At 43.3% G+C, this 17,201-nt stretch overlaps 1 protein-coding gene across 1 annotated transcript in view; it reads left to right on the top strand.

Annotated features, from left to right (window-relative positions):
• The window catches only part of Brinp2 (BMP/retinoic acid inducible neural specific 2), a 98,034-nt gene extending 92,674 nt beyond the window's left edge, over positions 1 to 5,360 (top strand). Inside the window, exons 7-8 of the mRNA XM_021654244.2 lie at positions 1,446 to 1,668; positions 3,334 to 5,360. Of these exons, the coding sequence (XP_021509919.1) occupies positions 1,446 to 1,668; positions 3,334 to 4,450 (1,340 nt within the window). The 3' untranslated portion in view covers positions 4,451 to 5,360. The remainder of the gene's footprint in view (positions 1 to 1,445; positions 1,669 to 3,333) is intronic.
• Positions 5,361 to 17,201: the final 11,841 nt, after the last annotated feature.

The following is a 17,201-nucleotide window of genomic DNA, read 5'->3' as shown; positions in this document are numbered from 1 at the left end:
CATGTTGTCTACTAAAATGCTTACACATGAAGTATATACAGAACAGTTTTAGTTGGATTGGAAACCAACTGTTGTATCCCTGTGTAACCAATTGTCAAGGTCAGCCTAAGACCTGGAGTCTCAGGGGTTAGTTTTGCTTCTTGTCCTATTACTGACCAACATTCCCACTTTGGTTTAACCATGCAGTTCCTCAGTGCTATAGTAGTTTCATATTTAAATTAAAAAAAAAAAGAGTGATAGCAAGAGGTTGATGCAAGTATTTAAAAAAACAATCAAGTCCCAGTCCCCATCCCATGCTTTGGGCGATATTTTACATACAACACAACTCAGCTTTCACCACTGTGAGGTACTGTGGGGCGGGGTGGGGGATGGGGGATAACTGAGAACACCATAGACCTCTGACTGGTGGTCAGGTGGTGGCAGTTCCCAAGGAAAAGCAGAGAAGAGATCCCCGTGAGCATGAGTTCCAGAAGTGAACTATGCCCAGGGCATTCAGAAGAACTTACACCTGAAGCTCAGAGGCAGAAACCAAGTTGCATCTCTATTAGCCACGGGGGAGAATGCCTACGCCACCATGCGCCTTAGAGAGCGAGAGTATCTTAGAGAATCAGAGTCAGTTGTAGAGGGCGAGGCTAAGCTCAAGGTCCTTAAATATCCTCGAGATTTCTGAGCTGGGTGCCGTCACTTCTCTGAACCAACGTTTGTCTGCCATTGAGCCTCTTTCACTGGAGAGGCCTGGTGTTATAGAAGAGACTTGGCTTAAGACAGACAGAAAGGGAGTGGATTGGAATGGAAGGGAAGGGGGAGGAACTGGAAGGAGTCTGGGGGGAATCTGTAATCAGGATATATTATGAGAGGGAAAAAAAAGATAGTTGATGTTATATGGAAAAGTAGAAGAAAAAGGGACGCATCCCAAGGCTGTTAGTAAAAGCAGGACTTCTAGCCACTTTAGGAGTGTCAGAGGTCTGTTTTGAAAATCAAAGACTGACTGGAAAAATAGCAACAACAACAACAACAAAAACCTTTGCAGCTGGGTCTGGAGAGATGCTCAGTAGTTAAGAGCATGCACTGCTCTTCCAGATGACCTCAGTTTGGTTCCTTGAAGCCATGTCGGGTTGTTCACAACCACCTCTAATTCTAACTTTAGATTGGACCCCTTCTTTTTTATCTCTGTGGACATCTGCACACATGTAGCACAGACATAGGAATAGAAGTTAAAAGTGAATACATTTAAAAAAAAATAGAATCCTGGAGCTGTATTTTCTGGTACACTAGTTGATTTTCAAGAAAGCCATGCGTACTTCAAACACCTGGAGCAGTGGATGTGAGGCATCTTTCTTGGGCGGTAACTCTGAGGGGTCCCTGGACCTGAGGAACGAGCAACCATGTTCCCAGGATTCTACTAGCTTTGTTCTGCTCAGATCCTGTACTACTTTTGCCCACAGAAGAATTCCAGGCCCTGCTGAAGAGGCTACCCAGTGACCGATTCCTGAATTCCACAGCCATCTCCCAGTACTGGACCATGGACACTAACCTCCAGCACCGCTACCAGCAGCTGGGAGCCAGCTTGAAAGTCCTGTTAAAGAAGACGCACCGCATCGTCCGCCGCCTCTTCAATCTCTGCAAGCGCTGCCATCGGCAGCCTCGTTTCCGCCTGCCCAAGGAGAGGTGAGCACCCAGGCTTCAGATCCTGAGCAAGCCCAGTACCACCTGAGGCCAAGAAGGATGCCGTGGTCAGCAGGGAGGAACAGAGAGCAGTGACATATTCAATCATTCTGGCTCTTTAATCTTCTTCTCCCCACTTGTCACTTTCGATCATTGGCTGTGTACGGAGAAGTTAAGAGAACCCTGTGTTGCTTGTATATAAACTATAGTAGATTCAAATACTATTCTAATAATACCTCAAGTCTCACTTATTCCTTTCCAGTTTCATAAGTCTTCTAGTGATGAAAAAAGATGAGTTCAAGATCATATATTAATTGCAGAAATATATCATATGGGATATGCTCATTTATCAAATGAGAAACAAGCCCATTAGATTATTCCAAACAAATGACTCTCATCACTTGCCTGAGTCATAGGAGGGAAGAAAGCTAAGACTCAGGCTCTCCCAATAAGCTGGGAGTGTAGAATGATAGGATTCACTCATTCATCCATCCATTCATTCATTCACTCAGTCATACATGCATTCTTTAAAAATGTTCTAATCCTGTACTCTACACCCTGCTTTTTAGCCAGAGAAGACACCACTGACAGAGAAAGATTAAACAAACATATAAAGACATAAAAAAATTTAAAAAATCCTGACTGTAGCAGCCACTGAAGTTAATGGGGGCATCCACAAATCAAAAGATAGAACTTAAAAACAAACATGAAAATGATACAATTATCCAAGCAGGAGAGGCTGAAGAGAAAAACCCCATAAGAGAAGGAAGTCTTGGGCAGCTGGTGCAAGATAAGGTAGAAATGCCTGGACTGTGCAGGTGAGAAGGTATTCCAGGCAGGGAAGCCCCCTCTCACAGCAGCCCGGCCATGTCACTCTGAGCCACAGGGATGGCAGAATGGGAGTGGATGAGACCGGCCAGCTGGGGCTATTAAGATGATTTTTTTTTTCAGTAGCTGGTTACTAAATTCCCATTGTGCACAGGAAACAAACATGCTCTCTGAGAATGTCGCAGTTGACAGCACAGAGCTTCCAGAGAAACCAGCTACAAATAAGTGCTCAATAAACCAATAGCAATTTTATCTACAGAGAGCTGCCACAGAGTAAGCAGGAACTTAGTGATGATACAGTGCCTGGAGTTGCCCCTTCAAAGAAACACCGGGAACAGCCTATTTGAGCAGGTAGCTAAGAGCTGAAATCCAAAGTCTGAGTAATCCACAAAAAATTCTGAGTCTTGCTGTAAGAGCAAAAAGACAGAAAATGAGGAGAGTCCTTGAGGCGGGCATGAACTTGGCGAGAATATAAAATATTTGATGAGCCATGCTATAGGGAAGCCTGAAGAACTAGCTTTGACACGAGATGCTGAAAAGCCTCCAGATCTGAAAAGAGGGGGACAGAAAAATGATGTGAACAAAATTAGCCTGGCTGTTTCCAGGACAAGGCTGATGTCAAACACTTCTGGCTGGTCTGCCAGATGCAGAGTTCCAGGCTTAACTCAGTTGGTTCAAAATAGAGCAGGAGGGTTTCCATCACTCAGCGAACTTGTGGCTTTGATCTTTTCCTTGTCTTCTCCCCCAAGCCCCACCATGAGTCAGTGCCCTGACACACTTAGGGAGGACAGCGGTGTGGATCTTCTTTTGACTCTTGCTTCTTCATTTTATCTCCTCAAGATCTTTGTCTTTCTGGTGGAACCGAATCCAGTCTCTCCTCTACTGTGGAGAAAGCACCTTCCCTGGGACCTTCCTGGAGCAGAGCCACAGCTGCACATGCCCCTATGACCAATCTTCCTGCCAGGGCCCCATCCCATGTGCCTTGGGCGAAGGGCCTGCCTGTGCCCACTGCGCTTCCGACAACAGCACTCGCTGTGGGAGCTGTAACCCTGGTTACGTGCTGGCCCAGGGACTGTGCCGGCCAGAGGTAGCTGAATCCCTGGAGAACTTTCTGGGACTGGAGACAGACCTGCAGGACCTAGAGCTGAAGTACCTGCTGCAGAAGCGAGACAGCCGCATCGAGGTACACTCCATCTTCATCAGCAATGACATGCGACTGGGCAGCTGGTTTGACCCTTCCTGGAGGAAGCGGATGCTGCTCACTCTGAAGAGCAACAAGTACAAACCCGGGCTGGTGCATGTGATGTTGGCCTTGTCCCTGCAGATCTGCCTCACTAAGAACAGCACCCTGGAGCCTGTCATGGCCATCTACGTCAATCCCTTCGGGGGTAGCCACTCTGAGAGCTGGTTCATGCCGGTCAACGAGGGCAGCTTTCCAGACTGGGAAAGGACTAACGTGGATGCAGCTGCTCAGTGCCAAAACTGGACTATCACTTTGGGGAACAGGTGGAAAACTTTTTTCGAGACAGTCCATGTTTACCTACGGAGCCGAATCAAGTCCCTGGATGACAGCTCCAACGAGACAATCTACTATGAGCCCCTGGAGATGACCGATCCCTCCAAGAATTTGGGCTACATGAAAATCAACACCTTGCAGGTCTTTGGCTACAGCCTGCCCTTTGACCCGGACGCTATCCGAGACTTAATCCTCCAGCTGGACTACCCGTACACTCAGGGTTCCCAGGACTCCGCGCTCTTACAACTCATTGAGCTGAGAGACCGCGTGAACCAGCTCTCCCCACCAGGCAAAGTCCGGCTTGACCTCTTCTCCTGCTTGCTCCGGCACAGGCTCAAGCTGGCCAACAACGAAGTCGGCAGGATACAGTCCTCCCTGAGAGCTTTCAATTCCAAGCTGCCAAATCCCGTGGAGTATGAGACAGGCAAACTCTGCAGCTAATGGGGGAAACTACCCTGGCGCTGGTCAGACAGTTGCTCCACACATTCAGGGTGCAAAAGATAATCCGAGCCCTCACCTCAGTGCCAACAGGGTGCTTCCACGACCTCCAGCACCTGGGAGATGGGAGCTCAAGGCTTGGTTGGACTGAAGCGGGCGAGAGACAATGAAAACAGCCACCGCGCACGCGCACACAGTCCCCCACCACACACTCACAGGGAGGCCACAGCTCGGCAGCCTCGGATCTGTAAAGCCGGTGCTCTCTGAAATGAATGCATTTGAAGAAGAGCCAAGGAGGAGATCAAAAGAACCCATTCAGTCATGAAAGAAACGAGTGAGAACGCGTCAGTGTGATTCTTGTCATCCAGGATAGCGAGAGGGGACAAAAGTGGGAGGGTCGGGATATCTCCCCTCTGTGGAGTCACTTTTGTATTATTTTTAACCAGATTTCTTAAAATGTCGTTGTTCCGTGACTCCCTGCATCGGTTCTTACTTTTTGTACACTGCCTCCCTGCACCCTGGAGGCTTCGGGTCGACTGCTTGTGGTGCCACTCAGAAAGCGTCTGCAGTGCTACAAGCAGAGAAACCACCGCTAGGGGCAGGCCGCAGCCTCCTGGCTCACTCCCTCACTTCTTCCTCCTGCCAGCCCCCTCACTGCCTTGGCCTCCCCAGTTTCAGAGTTTTGACTTGTTCCAAGAGCCCCTCCCAGTTCATCCAGAGCCCTCTTCCCACAGCACCTATCTGTCCAAGGAAGCAGTTTTGTCAAGTTAGAGAGACAATGTATATGGAAATGTTCTTTTTTAAAAAAAAAAAAAAAACAAAACAAAACAAAAAATATTTATTTTGTGATTGTTTTTCTTGTCAGCCTTGCTCCAGTTACATGAGCCTCTGAGTAAAATTTTACTTGGTTTAACACCTTTTAAAGATCCTTTTTAAGTGGGAAAATGAAAGCGAAAAGAGAACCATAGTTCCTCGGGTTGCTTGGATGTTTATTGTTGTTGTTGTTGTTGTCATCCTGTGTCTGTGAGGGGGTGACCATTGATGATGCGCATGGCCATGTGGGAGGGTGGTTGATGGACCCTGGGGGCGGGAGAAAAAGAGAGAGAGAGAAGAGAGTGTCAGCACAGGCCCTGGCACCAGGATATCCCCTTATCATGTCAGAGGATTGGAAGTTCTTGCTCTCAGAAAAGCTGCAGCCTCAAGGCTGAAAGCTGCTGAGAGGGGCTCCGTGTTGCCAGTGCTCCCGTGGACATCCGGAGGCTTTCCTGTGTTCCGCGTCTGATGGTCTAGGATCACCCTTTACGGCAGCTGACAAAGATGCAAATGTGGTATTTGGTCTCCTCCATTCTGTCGGCCTCTTTCCCAACCTCCACATTCTGGACAGATGATGCATGCCTCTCCGCTCAGCAACCCCTCACAGCAGTAGGGGATCACCCGTAGCATATTATGTACAGAACGATTTCTCTTTCTACATGCTTCACGTCCTCAGTGCAATGTGTCAGTACAACAACCCCATTTTTATTCAGAGCAAATCACCACAGAAATACTGTCTCATTCTGTAGCTGTGGTGCATGCTGGTTGGTAGAAGGTGATGTGAGAAGCAATGACAAGATAGTCCCATCTATCCAAGAAAGAGTCTTTTATGCTCACTGTTGCATATAGAATATGATGCTATATTTAATAATTATAGCATCTTTCAATTACAACAACAACAGCAAAAATCCGTGGTAGGTAAGTGGCCTGAGTCACATCTTCACAACTTTCCCTAAAAGCTTTAAGGGTAGGAATCTAGAGTGCTGGGATTATTGGGGGCGAATACAGCTATAGGCTGTCTAGTCCTAGTCCAAACCACTTCTTGCTCTGCGGGGCTTATACCAAGCTTCTCAGCTGAGGGAAATAGAACCAGCAGATGACATCTTCATCAATGAGAGTTCTGAGAAGTACCAGAGGAGGGTACTCTCAGAGAGAAGAGGGTTGCAAATGTCAGGGAGGTTTTGATATATGCCAACGACCGGCTTTGAAAGGCATAAGGCAGACAGTGGAGTCTGCTTTTAGCACTCCAAAAGTTCCTGTCTACATGCTGTAGGAGTGGGTGGACAGAAACTTCCACTCATAAATTACGGGCACACTTTTCATGTGGCAAATTGTCAGCCGCTGTGCATAGCAGAATTCAGAGTGGGAAGACAGAAATTGGGAATCTTTTGTGCGTGAAGTTAACAGTGTGGAGCCCTAGCAGAGAAGCACGATTTCCTCTGTAGGAAGTGAATGAGCATACAGAGATATAGGTTTCCCTTGGGTCAGTCCCACCATTGTGCTGAGGGTGGGGAGACCTCAGCCCTAAGCCCCTGAAACAGTCATCAAAATAGGCTACAGTGTCGCGAGCAAAAATGTCCTTATTTGAGAGATGAAGGACGTGTTGAGAATCTCTGATAGTCTGACAGTGTGAGATGTTATGGTTTCAGGAATGTACCTATTACAGAGATTTTATTCCTTGCCTGCTGAAAGCTTTAAACTATGAAGGTGAGTGTGTCAGTTGCATCCAAAAGTCCTACGCTATATCAGTGTCCCTACGATCTCAGGTACAAGAAACAATGATGGACATCTGGGTAAACACTAAATTTAAAAGTAGACATTTGACTAGTTTGCCTACTCATTTGTTTTGGAGCTGGGATGGAGTCTTATGGAGTGCCCGGTATGGAAGGGCTTGGATTAAAGCAGCAGACCAAAGATTTTGCTCCTAGAAGACAGAAAGAAATAAGGGAGGGGCATAGCAGGTGAGCAAGGCTACTTCAGACCAGGGGTTCTCAACCCGTGGGGAGATCCTGTATATCAAATATTTACATTACAATTACTAACAGCAGAAAATTTACAGTCATGCAGTAGCCATGGAATTATTTTATGCTTGGGGATTACCACAACATGAGGAACCGTATTAAAGGGCCACATCCTTAAAATAGTTGGGAACCACTGCTTAAGAGGAAGCTTTAAAGGCTGCCTTTAAAGCTTAGTTATTCATAGAGTTTTTCACAAAACTAGGCTGTGAATTTTTTTTTAAAGAAAAGGATGCCCACTGTTGAAGATTTTACCTTATACAGTCTTTGAGAATCTAAAGATATGAGCCACCTATTCTCAGACACATTTGCAAATAAAGAATTATCATTAATTAGTACTGGTTTGTCAATATTGGTGAACTCACTGTGGAATTAAAGCTAAATCACAATTCAGTTACTACCGTGCACTGGATAATAACAGGAATTCATGCCTTTAATTGTAACCTCAAAGAACTAATACATCAAATGTTAATCTTCCCTGATGCTTGAGATTAATACCTCTAATACTAAATAATATATTTAATACCTGCTGGTAATAATATAATGCTGTACTTCATAAATGTACTCGGTGATGAACTGCCTGAAGCATAAATGAACTCACAATATTGGGTATCACATATGGTTCAGATCCTGTCCTTGGCTTCTTCTCAAAAGTATGAAAATAGTGGTTCATGATAAGCAGAGCTGCCTTGGGAGGAGTTAAAATATTCTGTCTACATGAAGTTCTGCCCTAAAGTCCATAATTTCATCATAAAGTCCATAATTTGTCCTGAATTTCAAGAGAAGGCTCCTTTTGTCATTATGTTTTGCATGGGAGCTAAAATATCCCTTGGGAGAAGTAAGTCTTACAAATTAACCCAATGCAAAGCTAGGGGAGTACACTCTTGGAGTAGGAAGTTCTGTAGAGGCCAGCCCAATCCAGTCATTACTGACATAAAGGGCAAGAGGCAAAGGGAGCTGGAGAGAGTGAAGAGCCTGCCTGCTTTGTATCTGTCAGCAGAGGTAGACACAACTGTGCTGTCTTTCCCTCTTCGGCTTCTCTCTGCCAGTAAATGTCATCTCAGTCTTAGAGGTGAGCAAGGCCCAGTTCAGGCCTTGGAGGTGTGGAAACAGACAAAGGAAAACAATTTTCCAAGAAGGAGACCACTAAGAGAGGGTAATATGTTGGTGTTATTCTCTATTATTGGTTCTAGGAAGCAATAATAGGTTTCTATCCCTGGGAAGAATTAAACATAGAGTAGACAAATTTCCATGAAGGACATAGACAGAGCAATGGCCTTGCTAGCCTCTTGATGACCAGACCAGCTCATTATGCTTAATCACAACATCTTGCCTCAAATTCCTTGATAGTCATATTTTCTGTAAACTATCTACTTCGAATATCATAAGTCTCCAGGAGTCTGCATCATATCCTTCTTGTGAAGGCCAGAAGCATTGGCTGCCTCTAGTACTTAAAACCTCGGGCTGTCACTTTGGACTAGATTTGGGTAGTAGCCAAAGAATCATGAAGTGAGAGCCTGGTGTAGGCTGTCTTTAATGTAAAAAATAAGCACTAAGTGTTTTTGGTGTCTCACCCAATAGTAAACCAGCTTTCATCCCCAGCACAGCCTCATTCCCTCTTCATGAGGCTTTAGGCATGTGAAGGAGGAAAGACAGGCTAGGAGCTCTGGGTAGTCTGCCAGGACTACTCACACTCTCTTCTTGCTTCTAATTGTGGTCCTGCCACCTGTCAGTCCTGCAGTTAGGCTAAGATTTTCTACATCTTTGAGACTCAGTTTGCTCCCTTATGGAAGAGGAAGTTGGGTTTTCTGCACAGGTTCCAAGAGTCCTTCCTTAAGTTGTCCTTTGGCCGTGGGAAGATCATGGAGGCAGAGAAGATGGTGGGGCCCAGGAGTCAAGCCAATCTATGTTTGCATCTTGCAACCCCTATTTACGGTCTAAATGATCTTCATGTCTGTCTTCTTCAACCCCACTGCTTTGTCTGTACTCTCCTGACCTGAACATTTACCTCCCAACATTCTTTCCTTCTACACTCGTCAACTTTCAGAATACACATGTCCTCCCCCTCAAGTCACCGGAACTCAAACTCAACCAGCCAGTCTATGCTATTCATTATTGATACATTCTCCCTCTATTAGTTACCAGGCTCTACACTAAGCTTAGGACTTTCAAGCCCCTACAAAGCATGTTGATATGGTTGTGTATGCAGGGACTTTGTGTAGGATACTTAAACAAAAAGGGTTCCCTCTCCAGTAGAATTAGATGGAGCACTGTGAGAACACGAAAGGAGTAAAAACTAACCCCTTAAAGAAACACCCACAACATCGTTGTGGCTCTTCTAGAACTATGGGAGCATGGCCCGGATCTCCAGATATACCCCCCCCCCCGATCCCATTTCAGAAGTAGAAAAGAGAAAATGCAGAGCTTCCACTGAAGGTACCATGTTGGCATATTGCCATTCACCAAAGAATAGACATGATTTTCACAGGAGCACCCTCAGTGCAGTGGTGTGAAGCTGTCACTATTTCCACTATACTTCTCCCAATTCACAATATCCAGGCCAAAACTCTGCATGTCTAACAATCTTCCAGGGCAATACTGCTGCTGCTGCTGCTGCTGGTGCTGGTGCTGCTGCTGCTAGCAATCCAGGGACCGCACTTCTGAGAATGCCTTTAGAAAGCATGTCTCATCTCCCTGTCGTATTCAGAAATTTAAAATAGAAGACTCTGGGGAAATACAGGGACTAATAAAAGGATCCATCACTTCTGGCTCCAAGACAGGGAGCTTACAGATGAAAATCTTGGAGCTCCCCTGGCCCTTCATTTTTCCTCCATTTAAGAGCTAGATATCTGACCCATATACACCAATCAATAGGGGAAGAGGGGCCAATGGTAGAAAAGAAAAGAAATTTTAATAAATGAATTTCAGAGGTCTCCAAGCTGACTTGCTTTATGAATGTGTGTTTGCAAACAGGGAGCTCCAAGTACTGGCTGAGTCATGGTAGCCGAGGAAAGGCCTTTTCTCCAAGCCTATCAGAGTCAATGTGCTGAGGAGTGCCTGTCACTGTATGGAAACATATACCAGGCAAGATGATTAAACCCACACCAGCAATTCGAGAGCACCCAGAAGCCCCCAGACCATAGAATGTACTCAGAGCCTTCTAGGCACCTAATCTAAAATATGAAATGAATTATTCTTACTTTCAATTCTGTCCTTCTCAGCTCCAACCTGTACGATTACCTTGCTTGCATCATTAATAGAAACAACGGCCAAGATTTATGAAGGGTCATTCTTTCAAGGCTCTCAGAACTTGGAAGAACGAATCAATCAAAATTATTTATTGAGCATTTCAGCTAGGGGATGTGGGAAATAAAGCAAACATGGATTTAGTGTGTACGCTTCCTTAATTCCAAAGGTCTGCAGATGACTGAGGAAATGAAACTCAGAAAGGAACCACCGCTGGAGGAATGCAGAAGTTAGGCCAACCATGCCTTCCAGGGTCAGGCCATTCCAGCTCTACCTTGCACAAGGTGTGCAAGGCTGGAAATGTCATTCATTCTCATTCAGCCTCAGTTCGTATAGAAGTGAAGGAAGGGCAACAACAGTGTATTCATAGGATGTGATGATACTGATGTGACACATGATTGATGGGCCCTAGCACATGCCCGATACACTTGGGTTGTTTTTGTTGTGTTAGATGGTCTCTACTATAGAGGGGAAGGAAGGGTGGGAAAGGGGAGGGAAGGGAAAGGAAAACAAATTGAGGGAAGACTCATGTGACTTACTTGCTAAGCAAACTTTCTTCCTGGAAACAAAGAGGGATTTATCATCTGGGCCTTTACATAAAGGTCATTGGGTAATATAATGGAAAAACTCTCCTATTACAGTTTTCAGAAGACACGAATAAGCCATTCAGATAGTTGTTTCTTGTATAGACCCTCTATAAAAGCAGAGAATATAATATTACAACATAAATCATCACCAAAATGTCTGTGCCCAGATAGGTCATGTGGCCCAGGGACATTGTTCTGATGATATAACTTATTTCTGTGATAGAGCCTGGAGTTCCAAAGAGAATGGCTAATTAACGTGTCCATTAGACTTCCTCTTTCCAATGATGCATCTTAAGTGCACTTTTCACAAGCACAATTCCTGGCTGAATTATTTGATGGGGAGCTGAGTGCAGTCCTGCCGTAAGGGTCCTAGACACAGACAGGAGAGGGGCAAAGTTTGTATTCTGGCTATAATGGAAGCATAAGATGTAGGTAGACAGGAGGGTAGAGAGAAGGGCACTAGGCAATGAGAACAACAGATGCCCTGGCAAGTATTCATGAACACAATGAAAAGTCTGTGGAGAATTTACATCCCACAACTAAGTTCCTGAACCCATCCCCTCATTTCATTATTTGTAAAAGAACAGTTTCACTAACATATATCTCATGGCGTTCATTCTCCTAAGGTGTGTAATTTTATAATTTTTATTTTTAAAGGTGTGCACAGATCATCAGTAGCTACCCCCAGAATGTTTATATCACCCAAGGAAGAAACCCCAAACACTGTAATGTCCCTCACTTTTTACATATATGAGCAAAACAGATAAGAAGAAAAATTTAATTTGGCCCAGGGTTTCAGAGTGCTTAGTAGGAGAACATGGCAGGCCAGAGTAGCTCACCCCATGGTAGCCAGGGAATTAGGACTGATTTTGCCTACACTCACTGACTTCCTCCTTTTTTCCTGTTATTCCACCTAGGTCCCTCAGCATGAAGAATGATATTCTACTTCCATTCCTGATGTTGTCACAAATATCCTAACTTAAAGCAGCCTTGAGGGAAAAAAAGGTTTATTTGACTTGCAGTTTCAGTCTGTGACTTACAGTCACAGTCTGTCTTTGAGGTGAATCAAGACAGAAACTCATAGGGCAGGAACTCAAACCAGGAACACTCGCTACTCCACATAGCAAGCAACTCATTTCACAGCTAAAGTAGTGCAACATGGACCACAAAAGATATAGCTTGGTGTCTGGCAGCAAATGCTTAGCTGTCTTTCTTATATAGTTCAGGACCAGCTGCATCGGGAATGGTGTCACCCACAGTGGAACAGGCCCTCCTGAATAAATGAAAAATCAGACAATCTCCCCACAGGTGTGTGCCACAGGCCAGTCTGACTACATAACTCCTCCGTTGAGATTTTCTTCCCAGATAATTGTAGATTTTGTCAAGTTGACAGTTAATGCTAACCAAGACCACATCTCTCCCCTTTAGTTAGTACTTTTAGGAAGCCTCCCCTCCTCCATGGAAGACCTACCCCCATGTTAGTTTTACTGCTCTAATTTCTTCTCAACCTAATCAAGTTGACAATCAAGATTAACTAACATTCATAAGCAGCCACTTTAAACCTTTTAATCTATTTTCTACCTGAACACAATTAACCCATTCTGAATAATTCAAGTAAATGGCACCACACAAAATATGGCCTTTTGTATCTGATTTCATTCAGCTAGTGTACTATTTTTCAAGGCTTTCCTATATTGTAACAAATCAAAATGCCATCCCTTTGTAAGACTGAATAATATTCCAGTAACTGTTTGTAGCAATTTTTGTTTATTTATTCATCAGATTCATATTATTTCCTTATTTTTAGTTTTTAACCAGTAATTCTGCCAACAACATATTGTATATATTTTTGTGTCAACATACCACTTTCATTCTTCTTAGTACATACTTCAAGTGGTATTGTTGGGAACCATGGTAACACCATGTTTAACAATTTGAGGAACTGTTAGACTGTGTTCTGAAGCAGGTGCATCCTTTCACAATGTAACAAGCACATCTCTTCTAACCCAAGCTTCTGTCTCTTGACTATAGCCATCCTAATGGATGTAAAGAGGTATCTCATTTTAGGTGTTACTTGGATTTCCCTGAGGATTCTGAGTGTGTAAGTGCTTACTGACCATTTGTACTTTTTAAAGACATGTCTAGTCAAATATTTTTGCCGATAATAAAAAGACAATTAAGGACATTTTAATTTGGTGAGTTGCAGGAGCTCTTTATGTACTCCACATATCAGATACACAATTAACAATGGTTTTCCTTCATTAAATGAATGATATTTTCATCTCTTAATGCTTCTATCCAGAGCACAAAAGTTTTAGATTTTGATGGAATCCATTTACCTACCAATCAAATTGTTATTTGACTTCATATTTTAAAATGCGTTGTTAATCCATGATCACATAAATGTATACTTATTTTCTTTCAAGAATTTCAAATTTTTAGTTGTCTATTATAAGCTTCTGATCTATTTGTGGATATTTTTGTTACACAGTGTGAGTTAGCTAGAAGCTCACAACTTCATTATTTTTCATGTGTATATACGATTGTGTGGTTCTTCTCATGCCTGGGGGCACTGTTTCCCACCAGCCCAAAAAGCCTGGAGGGGCAGAAGACAAGGCAGAGCTGGGAAGGCTGACTAGCACAGACAGAGATCAGACACTCTGGGAACCACTTCAGGGAGCAAGATCAACTTTAATTCCAGAGAACAAAGGATATATACCACTTGGGGGCTGGCTGGGGAGCTCCAAGGACAGGTGTACATAATTGGTTAAAACTGGTACTTCAAGGACACTTGATTTGCATTAAACAGCATGGTCCTCTCAGATGAACACAGAATCTAATTGTCCTATAGGCTCAGGGAGGGGAGAGCCAGCAGGGAGCTGTGTCAAAGGCCATATATCAAATGTGGTTAGGGGCATCTATGTCTAGAGGCACTCTCCAGATGAAATCAGGCAAAGCAGGAGGCCCTGCTGGGGAGAGGGAGTCCTGCACCTTAATGCTGAGCTCAGAATGGCTATCTGGACTGGGAGGACTGAAACTTCAAACAGCACAGTCCTTCCAACACAGTTGTCCTGTGTCGTTTGTTAAAAAATCTCTATGTGGGTTCCGGAGTAAGAGAAGCCTGCTCTTTGATCACTTGCCCCTGGCGATGCCGCCTTAATAGGCCACAGAAGAGGAGGATCCAGCAGTCCTGATGAAACTTGATAAACTATGGGTGGATGGCAGAGGAAAAGAACTCCCCCTTTCAGTGGACTAGGGGAAAGGGATGGGGGGAAGCTGGAGAGAGGGTAGGACTGGGAGGGGTTGAGAAAGGTGAATGAATTGTAAAAAAAAAAAAAAAAAAAAAAAAGATTCTTTTGAACAAAATATAAATAAACTTAATTTCTTTCTACTTTAAAAAAATTCTCATGGGATTTCCTGGGGGAGAATGCCAAAGTGACTGAGCATAAATGTATGGCTTAATTTCTGTTTCATTGGTCTATGTGTCTATCTTTATGTCAGTAACATATTCATTACTGTTGTAACATTATAGTACATTTTGAAATATAGAAGTTTATAGACACTGACTTTGTTTTCCTTATCAAGATAGTTTGGATATTCTGGGTCACTTACTTTTCAGTATAAACTTTAGGTTCCACTTATCAGTTTTTACAAAAATTTAAGGCAGTTCAGTATTTTGTTTGTGTTTAGGACTACAACTGGGTCTTGTGTGGTGATCTTATGTCCAGCAATGTCGTTAAAGTTGCTATTTCTTGTTCATTGGGTTTTTATGTGCTATAATTTTATATATTCAATATCACATGCATACATAACTTTTCTTTCCTCTTTATTTTGTAGTATTCCATTTTTAGCTAAAGGGCTCTTATCCTTGAGTAAGAGTGAGGCATTAGTTCTTCATTTTTAGGCTTTTACTAGATGCTTCTGAGAAAATTATTTTACTGTGAGGTTAGATTGTCATATAGAAAATAATCATTGGCAGAACCATGTGCACAAACAATCCAAGCAGTAACATAGAAGATTGTGAGAATAATCAATGATCCATCTGTACTTGTTCAAAGGCTTTACACAACTTCAGCTTCCTTAGCTATCTCCAAGGACCACGCTCTACAGCAGCAGTGATGATTTCAGTTTTAATAAATGAGACCACACATAGCTTCCATACTTGCATTTGTGGCTATTTGGTTTACATACTCCTTGTAACAAGGCAGCCAGTGGGGGAGACTTGCTTTCTTTAGCTGACCAAGTCATTCTGCCTAGCAGTTTAGTGCCTCTTCTATGGAAAATGCTCTTTAGTAGCATTAACACGTAATTCAAACATCTTCACAATTTTTCTGTGCACTTCATAGTTGCATTCACAAGTCTCTTTTCAAGAATTCCTTGTGTCTTTGAATTATTCTCCTTCCAGGTCCTTAACAAGCCAACCAGGGCATTAACCAATGTGACAAATTCATGTATATTTTTATCTTGGGTCACTGCTCTTTCTACACAAAGTGGATGGCCAATTGTACCCCATTTAAGACCTTTGACGACAGAGAGATGTTTTACTTATAACTATCCATCAAAGTTATCTTATAAACAAAGCTATCTTATAAAGCTTGGGCATTTTACTTCTCTGTTAGTTAGACATTAAGTCCTTCTCATTAAACTGTAGATTAAATCTACAGAAGAAAAGTTACTACGTTAGTGATAAATGGCATGGAGTTCTGAGGTACCTCCTTGTTTAGCTTGCTTGTGCTCTCTAACCCTGACTATTCAATTTTGGATGCACCATGACTGTGTTAGAACAGACTGGTGCACTTTGTAATTTGGTAGCTTTTACATAACTTATGAAATAGTGGGAAGCTCAGGTTGCTTATGGTTTCATAGCCAGAAGCTCTGTGTTTGCCAACTTGAGCTTCCCAATACTTGATGAGGTAGGTAAAAGCTACCAAATTACAAAGTGCACATTAAGAGTTGATGGATCATTATTCTCTGTTAATAGCGTGGGCTTTCTCCAGAAGACAAATGTTCTACATTGAAATTCTTCTATTGGATTTTCCATAAACTCTATGCATTATTGTCATGGCTAATCTTGGTTGTCACCCTCACATGCCTGGGAAGAGGGAACCTCAACTGAGAGATTGCCTCAAGTAGATTGGCCCATGGGAATGTCTGTAACATATTTTCTTTGTTGCTAACAGATGGAGGAGGGCCCAGAAGTCAGGAGTAATGCCGCTTCTGAGTACCATGTTAGTCCAGGGTTACATAAGAAAATTAAATAAGAAAAAGAGTCAATAACATTCCATGTGTTCTCTGCTTCAATTCCAGGCAACAGGTTCTTGCCTTGAATTCCTGCCTTGGTTTTCCTCAATGATGGACTATAAAGTGTAAGATGAAATAAATCCCTTCCTCCCAAAGTTGATCCTGGTCATGGCATTTTTTCATAGCAAAAACAAATGAGAACAGTTATGATTTCTTACCATAGGTGCTGTGATGTGTTGATTGTAAACTTGATGGGATTTAGAATCACCCAAGATGCAAGTCTCTAGGCATACCTTTGCAAGCGTTTCATTTCTAGCAAGGTATAACTGAGGTAGGAAAATGCACACCAATTACACAGTGGTACCATTACACAGGCTATGGTGCACATCAGCATCCATCTCTCTGTTTCCTGATGGCAGACACGATGTGACTTAGTACCTTCTTCACACTCCTGCCAAGCTATCCCTGCTGTGATGGACAGTACCTTCAAACTGGGAACCAAAATAAATTCTTCCTTCCTTGAGTTGCTTTGTCAGGTATGTTATCACAGCAAGAAAGACATAAGGAACACAAATGCCTTCAGTACTATTGGATCTCCTGGGTTATGTAGCTCAAGGTTCCTGATCACCACAGCCTTGTCATTCCACTAAGCTCTGGCCTCCCTTGCTCACATCCTCCAGCTTTGGGTGTTAAAAAGAAAGTGGGTCACAGTAGAATTGTCTAGTATAGAATATTCACTTAAAATATCACTATTTTGGGCTATTGTAGCTGTGTTGGAAAATGTAACATACAATCTTATGTAGTCGAAGTTGGAAGGGGTGTGTTGGAGCGGTCAAAAACTTTGGACTC

This window comes from Meriones unguiculatus, chromosome 11, assembly GCF_030254825.1.
Source record: "Meriones unguiculatus strain TT.TT164.6M chromosome 11, Bangor_MerUng_6.1, whole genome shotgun sequence".
Lineage (NCBI taxonomy): Eukaryota > Metazoa > Chordata > Mammalia > Rodentia > Muridae > Meriones > Meriones unguiculatus.
This window is presented reverse-complemented; position numbering and strand designations above follow the sequence as displayed.